Source organism: Protopterus annectens, chromosome 4.part0, assembly GCF_019279795.1.
Source record: "Protopterus annectens isolate FY-2018-M chromosome 4.part0, PAN1.0, whole genome shotgun sequence".
Taxonomy (NCBI): domain Eukaryota; kingdom Metazoa; phylum Chordata; order Ceratodontiformes; family Protopteridae; genus Protopterus; species Protopterus annectens.
In genome coordinates, this window is record NC_056733.1 from 787,900,701 (window position 1) to 787,925,558 (window position 24,858).

The 24,858-nt window shown below is 43.8% G+C and overlaps 1 protein-coding gene across 1 annotated transcript in view; it reads left to right on the top strand.

Annotated features, from left to right (window-relative positions):
- LOC122800343 (piwi-like protein 1) overlaps positions 1 to 24,858 on the top strand; it is a 785,589-nt gene that overhangs the window by 287,302 nt on the left and 473,429 nt on the right. The window contains exon 8 of the mRNA XM_044069792.1: positions 14,997 to 15,193. Coding sequence (XP_043925727.1) covers positions 14,997 to 15,193 — 197 coding nt within the window. The remainder of the gene's footprint in view (positions 1 to 14,996; positions 15,194 to 24,858) is intronic.

Consider the following 24,858-nt stretch of genomic DNA (forward strand, 5'->3'; position numbering starts at 1 on the left):
CTACCCACAGGTTATGACTGCAGCAATGTGAGATGAAGAACATAGTACAGTTTTGTACCTACCATAAATGTAGATGTTCGAAGATCCACATTGCTGCAGTCCAATTTACCCTCCCTCCTTCCCCTCTGTAGTTTGGAGTGGTTGTATGGTTTGGGCCGTAGATGTTGTTTGTACATGGGTTTTGGAGGTTTTTCTATTTTTGGCTGTGGCCTTTCTTTTTAGGGCCTTCTGACATCTGGGGCAAGAAAAGACTGAGGATATGACGTCGGTCATGCGCTTTAATACCATGACGCTCTGACGTCAGATCTGAGCGCCCATGACCGACGCCAGCCTAATACTTTGGTATTCGGGCCGACCGAGGACAGCGGACTACCCACAGGTTATGACTGCAGCAATGTGGATCTTCGAACATCTACATTTATGGTGAGTACAAAACTGTACTTTACTACTAGAAAGTGCCCACAATTTGTCAAGTTCAAATCCTAATGCAGAGCATAATGGTCCAAGTCAGATATGTCCTTCAAACTCTGGGCTCTATGGCAGCTGCCATTCTTCTACTTCCATTAGCGCGTTTTCACATGAGAATTCTTCAGTGGCTTCTTTTCACGCAGTGGTCTTTCCAGGAGCTACCCATGTCTCATAATCCTGATTATGGAGGCATGCAAAAGGTACCTTTCTTGGTGGATGGTCTCCCCACTAGTGACTCAGGGCAGACGTTTCATACAGCCCCCTCTAGTAGACATAGTGACTACAGACGCCTCCCTGATAGGGTGGGGAAGCATTATCTGGGCATGACAGTCCAAGGCACTTGGCAACCTCACGAGTACCATCTGCACATAAATGTCCTAGAAATGAGAGCCGTGCTCCTGGCATTGCAAGACCTTCAGGACTCTTTCTTCCGAGACCATAGCAATTCAAGCGGACAGCATGTCAGTGGTGTGGTACATCAACAAGCAGGGCCGAACCAGATCCTACCCCTGTGTCGAAGCACGCAGATTGTGGCAGTGGGCGATTTCCTCCCAACGTTTTCTGATTGCGAAACACATCCCTGTGAGATCCAACGTCATAGTGGACAGGCTCAGCAGAGCTATCCTCATGCCTCACGAGTTCTCTGAATCAGGAAGTTGCGGATCTTATCTTCTGCAAATGGGGATAGCCTTGCTGCGATCTTTTTGCTACCCCTTTCAACAGCAAATGGAGCAACTACTTCTCCCTTCTTCCACTTCCAGGTCACATACCCAGAGACGCTCTAGTCCACGATTGGCCTCAGGGACTTTATGCTTTTCCTCTTTCCCCTGATACCGAAACTCATACAGAAAGCAACATCGTTAGGTTGCAAAATGATCCTCATTGCCCCCTACTGGCCTCGACAGATATGGTTCCCGTTCCTGCACCTCTACCTTCTCGATCAGCCCTGGACTCTGGACCCAATTTCAGATCTGATTCATCAATGAGGCGGATTGCATCAATCCCTCCAAACTCTCCAGCTCATAGCTTGGTTGCTCCACTTTAAACCTTACTCAGGCTTCCCAGCCTTTCCTCAGCAGTCCGTGAGATTATCATCTCATCACATAAGTCTACGAGAAAAAGTTATGCTAGCAAATGGAAACGTTTTTCTTTTTGGGCAGAGTCTAGGTATGTGGATCCCTTCTCAGCCCCAGTCCATGAAATTCTTGAATTTCTAGCCCAACTTTTTCACTCCGGGGCCGCTTCCACTACGATTAGGGTACAATTAGCGGCCATTTCTAATTTTCATATCTGTTAGCAAAATTCTAACATGTCTCTCAAGCTCTGTAAAGCTTTTTTGAGAGAAACCTCTCTTATAGACCACCAGTGAGAGATCCCCCCCCCCTCCTTGGGACCTTAATTTAGTGCTAACTTCCTTAATCCTGCCTTCTTTTGAACCGGCAGCATCCTGCTCCAAGTTTCTGTCTTGGAAGACGCTCTTTCTGTTTGCGATCACTTCGGCTAGGCGTGTCTCAGAACTTCAAGCACTGTGTTTGTCCTCATTACCTGGTGTTTCACAAGGACAGAGTTTCTCTGAGGACTAATCCTTCGTTTCTTCCTAAAGTCTGCTCATAAAATAATTTAAATCAATCTATAGATCTCCCTGTGTTCTTCCCCAATCATAGCAACAAGGCAGAGTACAAGCTTCACCAACTGGACGTTCACAGACAATTGCGTTTTTACCAACATAGGACTAAAGAAATAAGAAAGTCAGACCAATTATTCCTTTCTTATGCTTTAAGCAAACAAGGTCTCCCAGTTTCCAAGGTGACCTTATCCAGATGGTTGTCCCATACCATTACATTTATTTACCAGTTACGGAATAGAGTTACCAACTAAACTGAAAGGTCATTCTACTAGGGCATTAGCCACCTCTGTAGCTTTTCAGTCTAGGTTGCCCATGGATTCCATCTGTGCAGCTGCCACGTGGGCAAACTCTTGTACCTTTATTTCTCATTACAAGTTGGATATGGTCTCCCGGAGCAGAGCTGACTTTGGTTCCACTGTTCGGAAGAGTGTGTTCCACTGAGCCACCCAGGATGTTAGGTCCTAGGGACACTGTCCCAAACAGCAAGAATGAAGGGAAGATAGACCACTTAACATTAAGAAGTTATGTACCTACCATAACGTTCAGTGTTGTCTTCATCTCGCCGTCTTTCTTGCATCCCTCCCTAGTGGATTGAGAGGAGTCCTTTTTCACTGGCTGAGTATTCTTTATTATTGTTCTGGCTAGGTCTTCCTAACCTATTCTAGATTTTAGGATGCATGGAACAACCAGTTTTTTGATAACTGGTTTCTCTCATATGTCTGGGATTAGCTATTTCAAATGAGATCTGGGTAGCTGTCGCTAGGCATCATGGAATAAGGGGTAGCCTTCAGCCAGTAAACCGCTCTCGAGCTATTGAAGATGGCCGAGTCGGCTCTGATCCCAAACAGCAAGAAAGAAGGCGAGATGAAGACTACTAACATGAAACGTTATGTTAGGTACATAACTTATGTACTCACCATAACGTTCCATGTTTGTAGTCCATCTCGCCCTTAATTCTTACAAACCCACCCACCTACCCCCGTCCTGGAAGGATCTGGAGACCTGGATAGTATTACCTTGACAGGGTGGAGACCTTTCATTATTGCTGTTCTTTCGGGATAACATTAGTTCTGTCTTTCTATAGTTTAGCAGCAAACAAGATCTTGGGATTGTACTGGTGCACTATGGGATACCTTCCTATCCACGAGCCAACTTAGAGACTTTGAACTTGTAAGAGGCCGAGTCGGAGCTGAGGATCGGCTCCCAACCCATATGTGAAAATGAAGGCCAAGAGGGACTACAAACATTGAACGTTATGGTGAGTACATAACTTTTTATTTTACTGTTAAGGTGCAGTTGGCAGCCATTTTCACTTTTCAAATTGGTAAGAGATAATGTGCCTTTAGTGACACACTTGCTTTCCTTAAAGGTGCCTTTTTATACACCCTCTGTTCCAGGACCTGTTCTTCTTTTGGATTAGCTTTTCATGCTTCATTTATTGACTGCACCTGCCTTTGAACTTTCTGCTGTGGTTGACTTGAAGTTTCTACCTTGGAAGACCTTATTTTTGGTTGCCATTACTTCTGCCATGCTGGTTTCAGAGTTCAAGCCCTCTCTTCAGTACCTTCACTGTTCTTTCCCATAAAGACCAGGTGTCCTTCTGCAGGGATCCTTCCTTTCTTCATGAGGTGGGTACAGAGAAGAATTTGAATCACTGCATTCACTTTCCTTTTTTTTTTTTCATGAATTTTCCAACAAGGGGTGGAGTACTTGCCGCATTGCCTTGATGTTTTTAGACGAGTGAGATTTTATTTGGATTGAACAAAATCTGTTAAAGTTTGTAAGTGGTTTCCCTTTCAAATGCCCTGTTGGACATGCCAGTGTCTAAAGTTACTATCCCCAAGTGGCTAATTGCATTACTTTTGGGTATCATTTTGCAGGCTAAACCAAACAGTCATTCTATTAGAGCTGTAGCTACTTCTACAGCTTTTTTCCCCCCTCTAGAGCTACACACTGGATGAGGTTTGTGCATTTGCTGCCTGGGTGAGCCTATTGCATTTTTGTGTTTCACTATAATCTGGACATTCATTTGAGGTCCAGAACTTCCTTTGGTTCCACCTTTTTGCACAAGATCCTCCTGCGAGACCTCCCTAGGGTTTTAGTGACTGCAGACCTTTTGTTTTTAGTCTGTATTCAACCTGTAGAGTGAGGGATTAGCTGTAGATGAGGCGGAGCTTGACTGGCTGAAGTCAGTGGTATGTGGCTCGTCTCTGATAAGTCAGATCTGATAAAACCACTTGTTGAACCAGACAGAGGGAGGGTGCATGGATCTATCATTATGGTAAGCACAATTTGCATTTGCTTGTGAGGAAAAATCTGATTTAACTTATCTTCTTGTATTGCCCAGGTCACTGCTGATTTTTTTGCAGTATGTGTATGAATGTGTTTTGGAAGATGCATCAACAATGGCTAATGGTTCTGTTTTGAAGAAGTTTGCATGGTTGCATTCTTGGAATATCCCATATGATTAAAATGAGATTTCTAATTTTTCTTTAGTGTTTGGCCTTTCTGCTGTAGATGTGATCAGAAAATGTGGTCAAAGGGACAAACTAATTCAGGGAATTTGAGTTTTCAGCCCTCCTTTTCAAATTGTCCAAGTGATTTTCTGTCTCATCATCCAGTTTGTATATTAAGTCTCTGAAAGTGCAGGTAAATAGAAATTTGAGAAATGGTAAAGGGGTTCCAAAATGATGTTTCTAATCTCCCAAAACCAAGGACAGTGCAAGTCTGAATGATTATTTGAGGCCTTCTGACCCTCTCCAACCCTGATTGTTTTTCTTCGAGAAAGTATGAATTGCTATTTTTCTCTGGCAACAGATTGTTTCAGACAAATGGGTTCTGAAAATCGTTCAGCAATATTGAAGTTGGCAGTGCGAGGAAATTCCCCCTTTCCATGGGGGTCATTGCTTATCTAGATCAGATTCTTTTGTTTCCACTTGTTCTTCGTCACATGCTGTCCCAACCAGTGATAGAACCAGTTCCTCATTTCCAGGTGGGGAATGTTTTTTATTCAAGAATGTTCCTAGTACCAAAGAAAGAATATTTGGAGACCAATTCTGGATCTTTCTTTCTTAAATCTGTTTGTGATGGTGCTCAAATTCAAAATTATGTAATTTTATAACTTGCTATCTCAGATTCCTGTTTATCTGGACTTCGGACGTTTCTTATGGTTGTTGTTGTCTGGATCACATTATAATTTCTTTGCCTTACCCTTTAGACTATCTATTGTGCCAAGAGTGCTCACAGTGTCTAGCTCTAGATATGATGTCTTTTTCATCCATTCCTCAGTTGATGGGTCCATCAATCTCGGATCCAGCTTTGACCACTTCAGTAAACTTTGGTTCCATAGCTCAAACTCTCCTCCCCTTACACATGATTCTCTCCTTAGCCTGGATTACCTCAGACCTCTGTCACTTCAGCCAATCCCTTAAAGACCCAAAAGGTACTTGGCACCAAAGGATCGTGCCCATTGGCACAAGGGTCCTATAGTAGATGTGGTGGTAGCAGCAGCAGCAGGTACCAAGAAAGAACTTGCTGAAAAGAGTTAGTCTCTCCATCCCCCAAACAGAGTACATGGTGTTAGATTTGGGAAGTGTGTTTGTTTCCGTGACCTTCACCCTCAGGTAGCTGAGCTATTTGGCACATGTAATGAGATTTTAGAGCGACTTGATAAAGGAGTTTTCCAGTGCTCTGTCAGGGTCCATGTCTGCAGCAGACAAGAAAACCGTTTCTTCGCAACTGGAGACCCCCTTCAGTCCCTATCAAATGCTTCCATGAGGCTGATCTAGCATGCCTCAGAGGGCATTTAGACTGTTGTGGACTCAGGAATTTGCATGAGAAGGCACTTAGATGCACTTTTGTGATTTTACAGTGTCGTTCAAGTTATAGTTGATCAGTGCTCCCTTTGAATCCACACTTTTTGGCCCTAAGGTGAAAGAAACTCTCCAGGAGCAAACAGGATGGGAATATAACATCTTCTGTAATGAAGCTTTCTCTACCCCTTAGATGTTTTCATGGAGCCAGTGAGGAGGTAGGAAGATACAGTTCCACAGGTTGGAAGGGAGACTAGCTCCCCAGCAGACGGGGTAACTATAATGGTGGGTCACCCACAGGGCAGAGGAGACTGCAGCACTAGGACTTCAGGGTTCCACTATCTAGAAGGTTGCCAGACTGCTGTACTCTGGAGGCATTTGGGGAGAGGAGGAGCTTGTCCCTGCACCCAAAAGCTTGAGCAGTTATGAAATGTTCTTGGGTGCAGAGGATGTCATCCAGAGGGTTACTGCATACCCTTTGCTCTTCAACCTCCCAATTGGCCCAGAGGAATGTTTGATGTTCCTCACTGTTAGAGGTAAGCAGTAGCTGTAGAAATAGGGGAAAAAAACTGCTGGCTAAGGGAGTTATCCAAGAAGGTCCCTGAGACCAGCAGGGATTCAGAGCTTACCAGAGAATTATTTTTGGTGCCATCGAAAAATGGCCACCTAAGACCAGTTTTGGCTCTCCGCAATTTGCATCAGTCTAACGCACAAAGTTCTGGATGGTCAGGCTTCAGTCATTATGCTGCTGTTGTGCAGTGATTGGATGTGCTCAGATCAGTTGGATGCGTATTATCACATACAAAATAAATGATGATCCAGGAGATACTGATGTTATTGGCTGGGAGCCAGCCAGTCACTACCATTTCAGGACTCTGCTCATTGGTCTCAACACGACCCCCAGAGTGTTTATGAAGTGCATTGGCAGTGGTTGTAGCTCCCTTGAGACTGCTAGGATTCTGGGTGTTTCCTTATCGCGGTGATTGGCTCCTCTCTGCTCCCAGCAACAGTGTACTGATGAGCCTAGGAATAACTTGCTCCAACTCGGTCATCAGCTAATTATCACAGTGAGGTATGTCAAGTTTTTGGTGTCCCCTATTCATGTCTTGGAATTCATTGGTGTTTATTTGCTTATGGTGGCTCAGATCGCAAACTTACCACAGAAAAGGTTAAATGTATTGCACAGCCAAGGAACACATTCTATTTCCTCCTTCCCCTTTAACCAGGTGAGTTTTATAGCTTCTAGGGTCTATGGCTGCATCCATTCCTTTGGTACCTTTAACAAAGTTTCATATGAGGGTACTACAGTGGACACTTGCAACGCTGTGGTCAATAGGATGACACCTCTTAACTGCACTAATTCAAATTACAAGGATTTGCTGAGAACACAGCCTGGTGGATGCACGCAAAAGTAGTTTCAGGGCTGCCTTTTTGTTTTCTTTACCCAAGGCCACAGTCACTATGGATGTCTCCCAGCTAGGGTTGGGAGACTACTTTGGGAAGGATGGTCCAAAGCACATGGTCTCAGTTGGTCAGTCTTCACATCAATGTCTTGGAAATGAGCAGTCCTGTTAGCATTGCAAGCATTTGAAGATATTTTCCTTCCAGTGATTGCTCTTCAGACAGACTGACATGTTGCAGTCTAGTACATCAAATGGAGGACATGCTCCTACCCCTAAGCCGAGAAGCATTAAATGTGGCAGTGGGCGATCATCTCCGGATGCTTTCTGTTGGCATCATGTGATTTAAGGGAATCCAACATGTTCATAGAGACAGTGAGCAGGCTTAGCTTACTCCCTCACAGGTGGTGTCTCAACCTATCTGTGGGGGAAATGATTTTCATTAATGGGGCTGTGCTGGGACCTCTTTGCCCCCCCCCCCAATTTAAAGTGCAGTAGGTACTTTGCCCTAATCCCTCCAGAGGGGTAGTGACCAACAGACACCCTGATTCACGATTGGCGCTCTCTTCTTTATGCCTTCCCCCTCCACTGCTCTCATCCCTAGGTTTATTCAGAAAGCACCTCACCAGACGAGCAAATTAATCCTCGTTGCTCCCTTCTGATCCCAAGTGTGGTTTTCCTTCCTGTGGCCTAATGTAGTGCACCCTTCCTGGGGTTGGATCCTTCTCTGGGCCTCCTCTCTCATCTGTCTTGGATACCTCATCCAGATAGTCAGACTTTTAATTTGTGATAGCTAGGCAGCCCAGACGGACTTCGTCAGTCATATCCTTGCATCCTCCCAGAAGGTTTCTAGTACAAAGATAAATAAAGGCAAATGGAAGAGATTTTTCATCTCTGCACTTCAAAACATTGTTTCATTAGTGGTGCTTGTTGCTCTGTTTTTAAGGTCCAACTTGCTGCTATTTCTTATTTTCTCATAGGCAAAACTCCTCCTTTCTTGGCAACATTAAAATTATATAACCCCCTTCTCAAAGGTACCTTTCTGCTTTAAACCACCTGTTAAGGATCCCACTTCTCTGTGGGATTTAATCGTACTTTGGGCTTTGACACAGTTCCCCTTTGAGCCCTCTGTCAAGGTGGACTTAAAATTTTTGTCTTGGAAAAACATTTTTTTGGTTGCAGTTACATCAGCTAGACAAATAACAGAACTCTGGCGCACTCCTCCCAGCCACCATATCTGTTTATTTTTTTTCACATAAGGATAGGGTATCCCTCTGGTCTAACCTTTATTTCCTGCCTAAGGTAGCATTGGAAACTGCGGTCAACAATCTACCCGTTTTCTTACCAAGTATTTTTAATAAGGGGGAGTAGGCCTTTGATACCATTCCCCACTCAGAAATGAATGATAGCAACCTCCCCTTTGTCCTCCACATTGCCACTGTGGTCAGAAATTCCTATCTGGCACATGTCATTACCAAGGGTTTTGCATTCAGGAAGAAAAAGGTCATCATTTCTCTCTACGCTTCCCTCATTAGACCAGCCGTCAATGCCCATTTGGCATGTACCTCACTAAACACCTGCAACAGCTGGAAAGGCCACAAGAGTACATTCCAAAAAGGATTCTAGGCCTTAAACACATGCCCTACATTGACAGACTCAAAAAAAAAAAAAAAAAAAAAAAAAAAAAAAAAGTTTTTCTCTCTCATATAGTCTATTAAGAGGCGATCTCTGCTTGACTTGCAAAGGCATGTCTGACCCTGCCCTGTTAGAAATGTTACACCTAAAGAAATCCCAATCCCTCCACACCACACGCTCCAGGGACCTCAACCTCATTACCACGGTCAACAGAACATGCTGGTGGGACAGGTTCATAACCTGGAGACTGCCCCTGCCATACTCCAGTGATATTAACGGCATTTGTGATGTTGTGAAAGCTAATTGGAACATTCTAAGAACTGTAGATGAATTTGAAAATGTGATAGGTGAAACGCTGCTTTTCATTTAAGAACACATCATCCCTTAAAAGGCATCTTTGCTATAATCTAAAGAACCAAGGAATTCCTTCAGAAAAAAATGGTACACATAAATGCAGAAATTGTAGTGCATGAAAATATGTATATACTGGTGAATCTTAACACCCTATATTGCACTTTAACATTGACTTTAACTTTTACGCTGATTGTAGGACAAGAAACGTGGTTTATTTCAGTTTCTGTAAGATATGTTATGCATACTACATTGGTAAAACCAATCATGCTGAAAGACAGGATGCTTGAGCACCACAGGGAAGTACGGAACACAAAAGAAACTAGTGCCTTGGCACAACAAGTTTTAAAACAAGGAATGAGTCATAGCTTTAGTTTCTTTGTATTAGAAGTGCTAGTTGAAGTTATAAGGGGAGGAGACTTTAAAAACAAAACTGAAGTGGCAGAGCAAAATTGGATAAGTAAACTTCAGGCAGACAGACCTCCGGGACTGAATGCCAGTGTCTCCCTAAAACCCTTCTTGAAAGAGAGACCTTCGAAGCATTAAAGTATGATGAAACACTAAACTGTTATTTTTAAAATAGTTTATCAAGTGCTTATTTTTTTTAATGTCTTCAATTGATTTGTGATGTCATTAATTGATATGGTTTTAAAATGCTTCTGTTTAAGAGATTGCATGTCTGATGAAGCGGTGAATACCTTGAAAACGCTAACATAGTTTATTTTTATTTTTCCTGATGAGTAACTAAAGCCGTTTCTTATTTAGGTCATCATTTCTCCCTACTCTTCCCTCATTAGACCAGTTATCACGTATAATGCCCCATTTGGCATGTACCTCACTAAACACCTGCAACAGCTGGAAAAGCCACAAAAGTACATCACGAAGAGGATCCTAGGCCTTCAACACATGCCCTACATGGACAGACTAAAAAAAAACTCCAGCTTTTCTCTGTCATATCATCTATTAAGAGGCGATCTCTTCTTGACTTACAAAGGCATATCTGACCCTGCCCAGTTAGAAATGTTACACCTAAAGAAATCCCAATCCCTCTGCACCACACACTCCAGGGACCTCAACCTCATTACCAGTCAACGGAACATGCTGGGAGAGACAGGTTCATAACCCAGAGACTGCCCATGCTCTGGACTAGACTTCCCATACATGTCAAGCAGAGCACCTCACTGGCCCATTTCAAGAGAAATCTTGATGAATGGATGTGAAATAGAAAGTTCACCCCAGGGATCACTCCAGTGGCTCTACTTGATAGAGGCACTGGGAATGAACAGCAGCATGATGCCAGGGCACTTCTATGGGCTAGGCTTGTAAAGGCTCCAGGGCCATTGGCATAGGGCACACCTATGAACATGCTGCACCTGTTGGATATACACACAACTTAGCTTCCATCTCCCCAGAACTAAAGATTTCAGAAATCAGAGCAGTTTCCATTTCAGAGGCTAAATTGGGCAAGGCAATATTAAAAGTAACTTTGAGATGGCTCACTGATTTGCATTTATTTCCTTTAGAAGAAGAAAAGTTTAACATTACCAAAGTCTCTTAAGGCTCATTCCCCCATGTATGTGGCCACATTGCTTTCTGGTCCAGAGCTTCCATAGATGGCATTTGTACAGAGACACTTTGCCCAATGCTCATATCTTTGTTTATTATAAACTGTACATTTTATCTAGGGAGAGGGCAGATTTGGCTTTGCTGTACTCCAGCAAATCTTTCCTTGAGAACCAACCATTTTTTTCTAGCTGGGGACTCTATCCCATTGGTTGAGGAATGGACAAACAGAAAATCAGTTATGTACTCACCGTAACATTGCAGCTGTATTCTTTCTGTCCCTTCCCAACCTCCCACTCTCCAACCTCCTTCCTGCTTGGCAGATTTACATTCAGGGTCTTAGTATGTCCTGAGGAGTGATTCCTGCCCGCCTTTCTGAATAAGCATCAGACTTCTCTTCCTTTTTCTCTATTCTAAGTGGAATGTGATCTAATTTGGAGGATGTTTTATGGGGTAGCTATTTGTTGTGCAAGATAGTAGGCTGGCTAGAAGACCAACTTTAGTCTGAGGTAATCCAAGCTGAGGAGAGGATTTTGGATAAGGGGAGGAGCTCGAACTACTGAACCAAAGTTTGAAGTGGCCAAAGCCGGATCTGAGGTCAGATCCAAGACCCATCAGTTGAGGAAGGGTGAAGACTACACAAATGCATTGTTATGGTGAATACACAGCTTTTGTTTATAGATTGTTGCAGGATATAGGGTATCCACATTTTCCATATTTATATGACTTGCTGATCATTACACTGCGGTGGTGGTTCTGTGGTAGCGTTGTTGCCTCACAGACGTTGCCCGTTTGATTCTCAGAGCTTCTTTTGTGTGGCGACATGCGTGAATGGGCGTTCCTTCGTTGAAGGTTGTGCGTTAGGCCTGGCAAGCCAGCAAGTAAAATTCTACTGCCAATCATTAGTGGACCGGAGTTCCGCTGTGGCGACCCTTAACCGGGAAAAGCCAAAAGACACAAACAATATGACTTGCTGATCATTGCAGAGTTTTTCAGTGTGTCAGAATCTGTCTTTGGTGAGAGATCGTGCACAAACTGGGATTCCAAACAAATGTCCACAAGACTTGTGACTCCATCACTCAAAGTTGTGTTCCTGTAATGTCAGCTAGACAGTTGAAAGAGATGTTCATTCACAAGAAAAAAATAGATCTTTACTTAGATGTATTTCTGAGGTTTTCCACTCTGATTTTGGTTACTTCACGGGATTACCTCAGGAGTTTCTCATGTCATCTATGATTCTCTTGATAACCCTGTCTAGGCTACACATGAGTAAGATACAATTCTGAAATCTCACTAGTCCCAGCATCAACACCGGTTACATTTTCAAATCCCAGTGTTTGGGTTTGTTGGAACAAAAATCTTTTAGTGGAGAAAACTGATCTCTCTATATCTAGGTCTGCCCCTGTACCCCCCTGTTGCAGAACAGGCAGTCACCACAGGTACTTTGGACTTGCTTTCTAATAGTTTCAAGAGGGATAAAAGTGCAGGGGCTGTGGGACACTAAGGGCATCTTCAAGCACATAAATATCAAGGATATGGTTGTGATCAATGCACTCGACTCTCAATCATTTTTGGTCCCTGGGATCTCAAGTGGCTACAGACAGTACTGCAGTCATGGTGTGTCAAGCAAGTGAGGGAACCAGGTTGTACCCCCCCCCCCTGCAGACTAGCCATGTTAACTTGGGATATAGCTTCTCAGCACAATCTTACTCTACAGGTATCCTGTTAGAGCAAAGTTGTGTTACAGACAAGGTAAGCAGTAACAGGGCAGACCTTCATGAATGGAAACTAGATTACGTGGTCTAAGATTGTCCATCTGTGGAGAGTTCAAGTTGACCTCTTTTTTTCTCCCCTCTGATTAGTCAGCTTTTTCTCCTTTTTTGGATATGGTCAGGGACTATTACAACAAGCTTCCTCATAAACTAGATTTTCTTCCTCATAAACTAGATTTTCTCACACAGGAACTGTGATACTCCCCCAACATCGATCAGTTTCATTTGATTACTTGGATATGGCATATAGGCACCTGTTTACTGATGTACAGCAGGTACTAATGGAGGCAAGAAAGTCTGCTATTAGAAAATTATATTACTGAATGGACATTGTTTCCTAGTTTGTGTTAAGAACATAACCAGCTGTTTCAGGGCTAGTCGTTCTCTGCTTCTACCATATTTCTGTGATTTACTATCCTATTGCATTTTTTATTCATAGGTTCATAGGCTCATAGGTGTGTACTAGGCTAATGGCCCTGGAACCCTTTATACAAGCCTAGCCCATAGGATTACCCTGGCATTGTGTATCCGACCTTAGTTCCCAGTGCTTCTGTCGAGTAGAGCTATTGGAGTGATCCCCTGGGTGAATTTTCTATTTCCCATCCACTCCTCAAGATTTCTGTTGGAGGGCCAGTGAGGTGCTCTGTTTGACATGTATGGGAAGTCTGTTCCATAGCATGGGCAGTCTCTGGGTTATGAACCTGTCCTTCCAGCTTGTTCTGTTGATTGTGGTAATGAGGTTGAGGTCTCTCGAGTGCATGGTGTGGAGGGATTGGGATTTCTTTAGATGTAGCATTTCTAACAAAGTTGGGTCAGACATGGCTTTGTAAGTCGAGCAGAGATCGCCTCTAAGTAGGCGATATGAGAGGGAGATTAGTTGGAGTTTTTTTGTCTGTCCATATAGGACAAGTGTTGGCCTAGTATCCTCTTTTTGAGCTACTTTTGCAGCCTCTCCAGTTGTTGCAAGTGTCTAGTGAGGTACATGCCAAATGGGGCATTATACTCTGAGTGGTCTAATGAGGGAAGAGTAGGGAGACAATGACCTCTTTCTTCCTGGATGCAAAACCCTTAGTAATGAGATGTGCCGCATAGGACTTTCTGACCACAGTGGCAATGTGGTGGTCGAGAGATTGCTGTCAACCTGTGTTCCCAGATCTCTTAACACCTTCTGCGTTCAGTGGACTACCATAGATGTGATAATTCATGGGAGCAGAGTTTTTCCCAAAGGGAATGAGGACAGATTTTTTGGCATTGAACACAAGGCTGTGGTGCTAACACCAGTTGTTGGTCTCTGTGGATTTCCAAGGTGATTAGTTTGTGGTCTGATCTAACCAGGGAGGAGTTGACTATTGGTGTAGAGCAATGGTTGCCCATGTTAGTAATGACCAGGTCAAAGATATTGCTACTTCTAGTAGGGGTAAGAACGAGCTGGTCCAGGGCACTGGAATAAATGAATTCCAGGAAATGGGCAAGTGTATTAGTGCATGAGTAGTTTTCCTAGTTAATTGAGGGGTAGTTGAAGTCACCCACTATGAAAGTGTTAGGTTGGACCCTAATATTCTCCAGGGTGCTTAGGAACGTGGAGTGTGATTCTTGGGACATGGTTGGGGACCTACAAGGAACCTTTGTGGTCTTTCCAGTTGCTGCAGGTTTTTGGAAAGAAGCATACCAAAGGGAGCTGTGTACTGCATTATTGCCCTGATGAGGGAAGACTACAGGGGGTTATAACCACTTTTTCTGGAGGCAATGCCCTTATGAAATGAGCAATATAAAATGCCCTTTTTACCACTGTGGAGACATGGTGATTGAAGTTAGGTTGCTTGTCAACCTGTATGCCCAGATCTCTCGCCACTGACTGGGTGCTTAGGGTATTGCTGTTTATGTGGTAGAGTTTGCATGAATATCACCCTTGTCGAAGGGGGTGATTCATTTTTCTTAAGTTTAAGACCATGACCTTGGCACCAGTCAGTCTGCATAAGACCGACCTTGCAGTCTGTTGACATCACTAGGAGGTTTCAAGTGATCGCTCCCAGTTTGTAGTCAGCAAACTGTCAGCCACAGTCCTTTGTTATAGGAATGTAAATAATTTAAAAGGAATGTGAATGTAAAACCGAACTGAATTGGACAGAAATATGTACATCAAATGGATAGAAATGTAATTTCCATAGTCGTGCATTACATTATTTGTTTCATTTAATTTTCAATCCATTTTCTTTAATTTTCCATATATTGTGGGCATGGCATTGTGCAACGAAAAAATATAAGCTGAAAGTCTGGGCACCAGAAATTGTTATTTTTGGGGATTGTTAAAGTTAATATCTTGTTAGTAAATTTAGACTAAGATTTGCTAACTAATGTTTTTAATCAGATCATGATTTGGCCCGGTTTCGTTACTTCCATTCTTCAGTATGAAACAAGTATCCTCTTATGCACCGATGTGAGCCACAAAGTTCTGCGTAATGAAACTGCTCTGGATTTCATGCATAACTTGCATCAACAGACTGGAGATGAGCGGTTCCGCGAAGCATGCATGAAGGAGCTTGTTGGTTTAATTGTTCTGACAAGGTAATTTGCATGTTTAGTACCTTTTGACATTTTATATTTTTGGAATGGAGTTTGAAGATGTGTGTAGTTAATTTCCTTTTGTGGTGGTTTACACTTTTTCAATCATTGCAGAGTTTGTCTATCTTTTGGTACCCCCCCCAGAATCTTGCCTGATGACGTCTACTTGGCACTCAGGACATTCATTCTGGGGATAAGGGAGGAAGGCATTTCCAGGCTTTAGTGATAGGCTTGTGGTCTATACTGCCTTGGAATTCTAATTTAGACCACCTGTTTCCCTGTGAGAAGTCGTGTGGTAAATAACAGGCCAGCTTACTGTCTTGGCGAGGTCCTTGGGATCACACCTTCTCCCTTGTGGCTTCTGCAAACCTGCTGTTGATATCTTTTGAGGAGATGGGTGTGTCTGCTTGATTTCCTTCTGTTTCACAAGTGTTAAATACTCTGACACCACAGGCTTAGCTGACTCAAGCTGAGCCGTTCATATGCAGTACTCCTAGGTGTCATCACTGCGGTGGTGAGACAAAGTACCCCCACAAATACCTGGCCAGCTTCTGCAAGCTTTTCAGCTGCTGCTTGAACTCTGGATCCAATGTCTACTTTACCTAATTCAGCATTTCGATTGTCTGATCTAATGAGATCTGATCAGATCTGACCTCAGCACCTTCAACGGACTTGGATCCAAGGTAATGGCTCCTCCTGTGCCCATAATTGCTTTTTTTTCCTAATTTACCTCCGATCTGATTTGCCGCCAGATTCATGCAGACGTGTCAGAGCTCTGTCTCAGTATTTCACGATAAGTGAAGGTCATTTTTGACATTTTTCCTTCCACTCCTGCCTTTAAGATTTATAGTGTAGTGTCCATTATTAGGATTTTAGACTTTTATAGTGTTAAGGTTTTTGGTAACCCAAACAGAGGGATAACATTGATCAGTCACAGCATGAAGTTATGGGAAAGAGTAGTGGAAGCTAGGTTAAGGGAGGTGATTAGTGAGCAGCAGTATGGTTTCATGCTGGGAAAGAGCACTATCGATGCAATGTTTGCTCTGAGACTGAAGTATAGAGAAGGTCAGAAGGAGTTGCATTGTATTTGTGGACTTAGAGGAAATCATATGACAGGGTCCCTAGAGAGGAGTTTTGATATTGTATGAGGAAGTCTGGAGTGGCAGAGAAGTATGCAAGAGTAGTACAGGATATGTACAAAGGTAGTGTGACAGTGGTAGTCTGCAGTATGAGTGACAGATGTTTAAGGTGGAGGTGGGGTTAAATCAAGGATCAGGTCTGAGCCCTTATTTGCAATGGTGATGGGCAGGTTAGCAGACCAGATCAGACAGGAGTCACCATGGACTGAGGATTGTGGATGACATTGTGCCTAGAGAGGAGTTGTGGTATTGTATGAGGAAGTCTGGAGTGAGTATACAAGAATAGTACAGGATATGTACAAGGGTAGTGCAACAGTGGTGAGGTCTGTGGTAGGAGTGACAGATGTTTAAGGTGGAGTGACATGTTTAGGGAGCCAGTTGAGGAGAGGTAGAGATGTGCTCTAGAGGAGAGGAATGAAGGTCAGTAGGACTAAGAATGTGTGTGTGAATGAGGGAGGATAGAGGAATGGTGAGGATGCAGGGAGTAGAGTTGGCAAAGGTGTACGAGTTTAAATACTTGATCAGCCATTCAGAGTAACGGTAAGTGTGGAAGAGGTGAAGAGTGTACAGGCAGGGTGGAGTGGGTGGAGAAGTCTGTCAGGAGTGATTTGTGATAGACTGGTACCAGTAAGAGTGAAAGGGAAGATCTGCATGAGGGTAGTGAGACTCAGCTATGTTATATGGGTTTAGAGATGGTGGCATTGATGACAAGGCAGGAGTCAGAGCTGGAGGTGGCAGTGTTAAAGATGTTAAGATTTGCGTTGGGTGTGACGAGGATAGACAGGATTAGGAATCAGTATATTAGAGGGTCAGCTCAGGCTGGGCGGTTTGGAGAGAAAGGCAGAGGCAGGATTGCATTTGTTTGGACATGCTGAGGAGGGATGCTGGGTATATTGGAAAAAGGATGCTAAGGATGGGGTCTATATTGAATTAGCGAATGCGAATTCATTGGACCCCCCCCCCCCCCCCCTTTAAGCAAAAGCTTACAATCCCGAACACCCGGAACAGCGATTTCTTTCGACACGGCAAAAAATTGCTGGGCCGGTTTTGGGAGTTTGCCATTTCCTCCACTGTGGTGCGATCTTGGAGTTGGTATATTTAAATAGGGTGTGTGTGGGGCACACCCCCTCCACATTATATAATGTTTTAAGTTTTTGTTTTTTTGTGGACCAGCGATTTTTTTTTTTTTTTTTTTTTTTTTTTTTTTTTGCCATGCCCCCCAGTAGTGGTTTTCCAGTATTCATTTTATTTAATTTGTAGTAAAGAAATGGAGGTTTTAAAATGTTTAGTGAATACAGAAAAATCTGAAGAGTAAAACTGAGAAAAATGAAGAAAAAAAGTTATCTGGATGTTGTAGGTAGACCCATTTTGGGACACCAGGTGGTGGTTGGATGCTGTGGAGCCGTTTTGCCTAGGGCCGCAGTTGACCAAAGGCCAACCATGGTACTGGGAAGATGAGCATCAGCTGTGGTGTGGTCAGCTGCCCTTTATTATTGAACAGTTTCCTCCCGTATATAGCATTGTGCCCGAGATATTTTATTCTTTCTTTACTTTTTAGTTCTGTAGCAGTTGGCATGGGAGAAGGTTTTAACACCTGGGTTTACAGGCATGGTGTCATATTGGTAGTGCATTTCCTGGTATTTTGGTTTATTCTGTGTGGGAGCAAAAATTATTCCATATGAAAGCATGGTGAATGTGTACACTTTGAGGAATATTCACAGATATTTTAAACATTACACAGATGCATATCTGTGATAATCCTCAATTTTGATTCATCTACCCATTTGGGAAGTTTGGTAAACTTTCAAATTGAGATTAATGTTGATGCTGTGCAGGTGTTTGAAACTCATATCAGGAGCAACTAGAAATTGTCATGAGCAAGAAACTGTGACTGGTAGGCTTAGATATTAAGAAGCAGTGCCAGAGGAGTGATTAAGTGGTGTGGTTAGTTTTTAAAGCAGAGACAAACTGCAATTGCATTGCCTCACAGGGTCTGAGAAGTTGAGTGTTGCAGTTTACTGTTGGGAAAAGTGGCTGCAACACTGTTTTTTTCGTTACTAGATGAGGTAGTTTCTGGATGAGCAGAATTATTAGAGAGTTCAACTGATTGTTTAAAAGCTTTTGGAAGACTTCATTTCTCTATTAATATGCAGTCAGACATAGATTAGTGTGGCATTGTTGCTGAATGGAATCGGTTAAGACAGTGTAGTTTCAAATTTAAATCTGAGAAAATGTAAGAAGATTGGCAGGTTTGCACCACTTTGGTCATATTCTAGAGAAGACAAAGCCTGACACAAAGAGGATTGTTCATATGGGAGAGCCAGAAGAGGGGCATTACATAGGTTGGAAGGAATGTTGCACTATCTTTTGAGTTCATTACCACGGATACGTTGGCTACATTGCAAATAAGGAAGCTGTTGGTGCAAAATAGTTTGAAGGAAGCTGCTGTCAAGATTTGAAATGCCTAAAAGAAAGAGAGAGACAAACTGAAGGAAAACCATAAGGAGAAACTGTATGAAAGACGGGTGACAAACCTAAAAAAAAGGTCTCCAGATCCATCTGCTGTTTCTAGTCTGGCAACCAAGATTTTGAGGCATTCAAATCCTACTGCATTCAGGATCCAAACTCACTCCCCGAAAACTACCTTTTCTCTGGGGTCATTTAGTCCTAGTCTTCACTCCCTGCTTCTTCAGAAGCTTCCATCAAGACTTGCATCAATAGCTGCTGCTTCCAGATCTGGTCAGCCGACGAAGCCTAACTGAATTGGATGAAGACTGATGAAACTTTTGAGGACCCAAATTCAGCTGGGAGTTGCCATTTATGACAGTGTCCCTTTTTGGAGACTGCACATATGAGATCTAATTCTTCAGCGTATCAGTGTCAGATCCAGTGGCCATGGAGACTTTGGCTTTGATTTCTTCCTTGACTTTACACCAGTGCATTTGAGTTGAGTAGAATCCCAGTGCCAGAGCAATGAAGTTAGGGCCTCTTTGGAATTGACAGATGTTTTTGGAGCCATCTCTACCGCTTGGAGCTTTGGCCCTGAATTGCTTAGTTTCGAGGTTTCCACTGAGACATGTAACTTAGGAGTCGAAAAGGCTACAGCAGAATCTGTAATGGGTGGTTCTTCCTCAGCTTCATTGGCTGAATTGACTTTTGAGGCTGTGGAGAGGGCCTTGGCTGGACCAAGAAGATTGGTGTGTGCACAGTGTTTGGATCTATCCTGACTTACTGGAGGAGGCTATACGTTTTTCCTCTCACTTTGGTTGACAGGGACAGACAGATCCAATTAGGTTTGAGACTGCTTTCAGTTCATTTGCCATGTCTGACTCCAAGGTGTCTCCCTCATAAGCCCAGCGGCACACTCCCTGGAAGAGGAATTGAAAGTATATTGACTACTTTCCTTAGTCTGTCACTGAGGGCTTTGACTTAGTTGATGAAGGTTCCTCAGTGCCCCCCCCTCCTATGGTGACATTCTGGAATTAATTTGGGGGGACAGTTCACTGAAGCTCCTGAGTTAACATTTTTGTAAGCTTTTGGGTCCAGCCCTTCATCTGAGGTGGTCCCACTTCTTTACTCCTTAATTGACCTTGTCACTCAAAAGTCTTGGAAGGAACCTGGCAGAGCCTATCCTGAAAAAGCCAGGCAAGATTCTAGTTGCTCCCAAAGATGGAAGACATTGGGCTAGGTGCCACCATGTAAATGCCAGCAGCAGCCACAAAAAAAAAACTGTCTGAAAAAAGTTCCGTCTCCCCTGAACAGAGTTATGGTAGTTGGACAGATGGGGGAAAGAGATGTGCTTCAGCATTCACACGCAGAGCACTGAACTGTTGCGCACACACTATTCTAAAAGGACTTTAATGAGGAGCTTTCAAAGTTCCTGTCAGCTTACATATGGAAGTCTAGAAAACAGTGGATGCTCAGATGTCCACCCTGCAGTCGAATGTGACCATGCGACTACTTAATGTGGCAGATGGTACAGCAAGGGCAGCGGCAGCCTGCATTGGTTATTACCATGCGATGTCCTGCTTGGATGCGGCTTTGCAATTTCTTGGAAAGCTTTGTCATCGTCCTCAAATGTCCCCTATGATGGTTCCATCTTAGATGGACTAAATGTAAAAGAAATGCTTACCAAGAGTGAACAGGATGGTAAGAACTTGTCTGCCGTAGGGATCTGCCTTTATACTTCTGAAAGATCCTTTTCCAGGAATCAAAGGAAGGAAAATGTGGTTCAAGAAATCCCAAGGTTTTTACCAGTCACTCTGAGATGGGCCTCCCCGAGGAGGAGGGGGGAGGTAACTCCATTGGATGTCACCCACAAGGCAGAAGTGATCTGCAAAAATCATGGTTTACATGGGCCATTCACAGAGAAACTTTAATCAGCACCCCTGAATGTTTGCCTCAATGCTGTAGTCTGGACGAAGTTGGAGGACATTTTTCCTTGCACCCTCTAGCCTGCCAAACTTCAGATGCTTGAATTCTTGGGATCATCACCAGAGGTTATACAGTATCCTTTCTAGGTTTCCCAAAAGCAAAAAAGAAGATTCCTGGTACACCACCGAATCAGTGGGGAATATGCAGCAGCAGAGGTTTCAAAGTTGCTAGATAAATCATCCACCCAGTCCTTTCTGAACTGCTAGGATATGAAGTCTATTCCAGTTTGCTCTTGGTTCCAAAAAGACAGGGTACCTCAGACCAATATTGGATGTTAGCAGTCTAACTTAATATGCCAGGTATAATTCTGGATGATCATTGTAGATTCCATTCTAACCCTTTTGAGGAAGGAAGATTGGTTATACTCTCATTCTGCAGGATACCTAGTATCACACCTAGATCCAGAGGTAATCCAGGACATTCCTGCATTCCCAGCTGGAAGCCAGTCACTATCAGTTCAGAGCACTGCCATTTGGTCTCAACACAGCCCCCTGAATGTTCCTTAAGATGACAGAATGTGATGTCAGGCGCTAGAATCCGCCACATAACACAAGCACTCAGGTCACTCCACAGCAAGTACAAGTATGACTCAGTCATTGTCCATGCCGGTGTGAACGACCTGAGACGTACCTCCCTGGACTACATGAAAAGAGACAGAGGAGCTCTCAGATTATGTAGCCCAGGCCAGTATGACCCTGACCCTGAGCAGTATCCTAACCTCACCAAGAATGATGCCACAATACAGAGACAAAATGATCAGCTTTAATAATTGGCTTAATTACTGGTGTCATTCTAAGGGGATCCAATGTCTGTCTGCCTGGGATGACATGCTTGACAAGCCACGCTGCTTCGCAAGGGACGGCTTGCACCTGTCACCCCTGGGCTTCCGGATATTGGCAAAGGCTCTTGCCACCCCCATAGTGCCATTTTTAGGCAAGGCTCAAATGATAAACCTACCGCCCTAGAAAACAAAAATGGAGAAAAACTAAGGGTAATACTGCTTAATGCCAGAAGTCTAAACCTCAAGATGCACGCCCTCGAAGCCCTCCTCAGTATGGAGAACATCGATGTCTGTGCTGTGACTGAAACCTGGTTCAAGGCTCCTGAGAGCACCCCAGCACTATCAGGTTATACCTCATATCATGCTCCGCCCAAAATCCGGACCGAACCACAAAAGGAGGGGGAGTATCCATATTCATAAAGGATACCCACACCTCCAGGTTAGTGGCAACGCACGAAGCATCGGAGACCATCCAGGTGCAATTAACCATAGGTAAAACTGCCCTACAGTTTGTAGCATGCTACAGCCCACCCTCTCAAACTCAGGAAACCCACACAGCCTTCCTGAAGACACTGGAGAGTATGAATGTCTCTCCAAACACCATCATATTGGGTGACTTCAACTACCCAAACATAGACTGGGAACATTACTCAAGCCCCAACACCCTAACCCAAAGGTTCCTGGAGTTCATAAACTCAAATGCTGTGGAACAACTAGTCACCATTCCCACAAGAGGAGAAAATATACTAGACCTGATCATCACAAACATGGGGACAAAATGCTCCACACCGGAAGTATATCCCTCATCGGTGAGATCAGACCATAAATTAATCTCACTGGAGATCCACATCCCGACCCAACCCCAGCAAAAAAGACCACAGTGAAGAACTTCTCAAAAGCAAACTTCACACTTCTTAAGACTGGAATGGTATCCTTCAAGGCCCCCGAGCCAGTGGAAACCACAACCCACGCTGCTGAAACCCTTACAAATGCCTTCTACGAGCACCTCCAGGAATGTATGGATCAAGCAATCCCTAATAAAATCAAGACCCTTTCCACCAAAGGCAGGCGCCCGGTCTGGTGGACCCCAGCCATAAACAAACTCTACAACAAGAGGAGAAAGCTACTACATGACAGAGCAAAATCCCTAAAAGGGAAGGCATCTCTGATCACTACTAGCAAAAAACTACGATCACTCATAAAATCATCCAAGGCCAACTTTGAGAGAAAAATCGCTAATGACACAAAAGACAATCATAAGGCCTTCTTTAGCTATGTTAGAAACCTGGGTGGAAACTCCCAGATATGCTCAGAATTAGTCCAAAATGATACAAAAATCACTGCACCCACACATTGCCAACATACTGGCAGACAGGTTCAGTGCAAACCCCCCCCCCCCCAAAAAAAAAGGAGAAATATCTATCCCACCAGAGTCTAGCCTCCCAAACATCTCAGATGCCCAGGTGAGAGCTGCTCTCTCTAAAGCAAAAAACACAGCATCAATGGGACCGGACGGTGTCCCCGGCTGTGTGCTACACGAACTCAATGAGGAACTAAACCCACACATAAGGCTGCTGTTTAATCTTAGCCTTACTACAGGATACGTACCCAAAGAATGGCGTATGGCAACTGTGGTCCCACTCCACAAAGGCGGTGCTTCTACGGACCCTGGAAATTACCGCCCCATAAGCTTGATGAGCCTTGTTTGTAAGGCTGTGGAGAGGATCATAATGGAACTCATAAATAAAGACATTGGGGACCTACAGACACTGGATCCTACCCAATTTGGCTTTGTCAAGGGCAGATCCTGCCTCTTGAACTTGGTCGACTTTTTCGAAACAGTCACTAAGGCCATTGATGAGGGTAAGGCAGTTCACACAGCCTACCTTGACCTAGCAAAAGCGTTCGACACAATACCCCACTCGGGCATCATAGAAAAGCTCACCAGCTTAGATGTAAACCCATATGTCTCAAGATGGGTTGCAAACTGGCTCAAGGACAAGAACCCACAGGGTTAGAGTTGCTGGTGCCATGTCAGACTCTAAGCCGGTCACGAGCGGTGTCCCACAGGGCTCAGTCCTGGGCCCCCTCTTGTTCGGCATTAACATACAAAATTTGCAGATGACTGCAAACTGGGCACCATAATTGACACTCCATCAGACACAGACATCCTCCAGAGAGGTCTCATAGAAATGGATAACTGGTGCCAGAGCCATGGCCTTAAGCTAAATGCCAAAAAATGTATAGTCATACCCTTTGGGAAAAACAAGGTAACCCCTAATTACCACATAGGTGGTAATCCATTAAACACGGAAGAAGTTATCAGGGACCTGGGGACCCAAGTTGACAGTAACCTCTCTTTTGACACTCACATTGCCAAAGTGGTTAGGAAGACCTTCTACATTGCCCACCTGATCATGAAGGGATTCACATCCAGATCAGGAGAGGTCATTGTACCCCTGTATTCTTCACTTATCAGACCAATGATTGAGTACAACGCCCCATTCGGAATGTACCTTACCCGACACCTGCAGCAGTTGGAAAGACCCCAAACGTTCCTCACCAAAAGGATAAAGGGGCTCAAACATATGTCATACGCTGCCCAACTGAAGAAACTCCAGCTCTATTCAGTGGCATACCGTCTGCTCAGAGGTGATCTGTGCCTGACATACAAGGCCATGTCCAACCCGGAATTAATGGACATGCTCCACCTCAAAAAAATCCAAATCCACCAGAGCCACGAGAGCAAGAGACTTAAACCTCAACACAGATATAAATAGGACGTGCTGGAGGGACAGATTCATCACCCAGAGACTCCCTACACTATGGAACAGAATCCCAGTCCATGTGAGGCAGAGCCCCTCACTGACTCTATTCAAGAGAAATCTTGACGAGTGGATGGGAGATCGTAGGTTTACCCTAGGAATCATCTCTGTATCACTGCTGGACAGAGGCACAGCAAAACTAATGGATATAGTATTCTCATCCTAAGGGGTGGTGAAAGCCACACACACTCTGGCTAGGCTTATAAATGCCCTAGGGTAGATAGCCTAGTATGAACCTAAGAAGTTTTAACAGCTTGTCTCCTGCTACAAGGGATCCAGGTCTTTCCGTAGTTAGATGATTGGCTTCTAACTGCCATCTTCAAGGAGCTATTATTTCACTACAAGTCCGTTCTTTTATGCATGGCAGCTCACTTGGGAATGTCAAACTTTAATAAAAATCAAAGCTACCCCCCATCGAGTATAATATTTATAGGCTGCCACATAGACATGATATTTAAGATAGCAAAAGTCACCCCTGTTAACAGTACA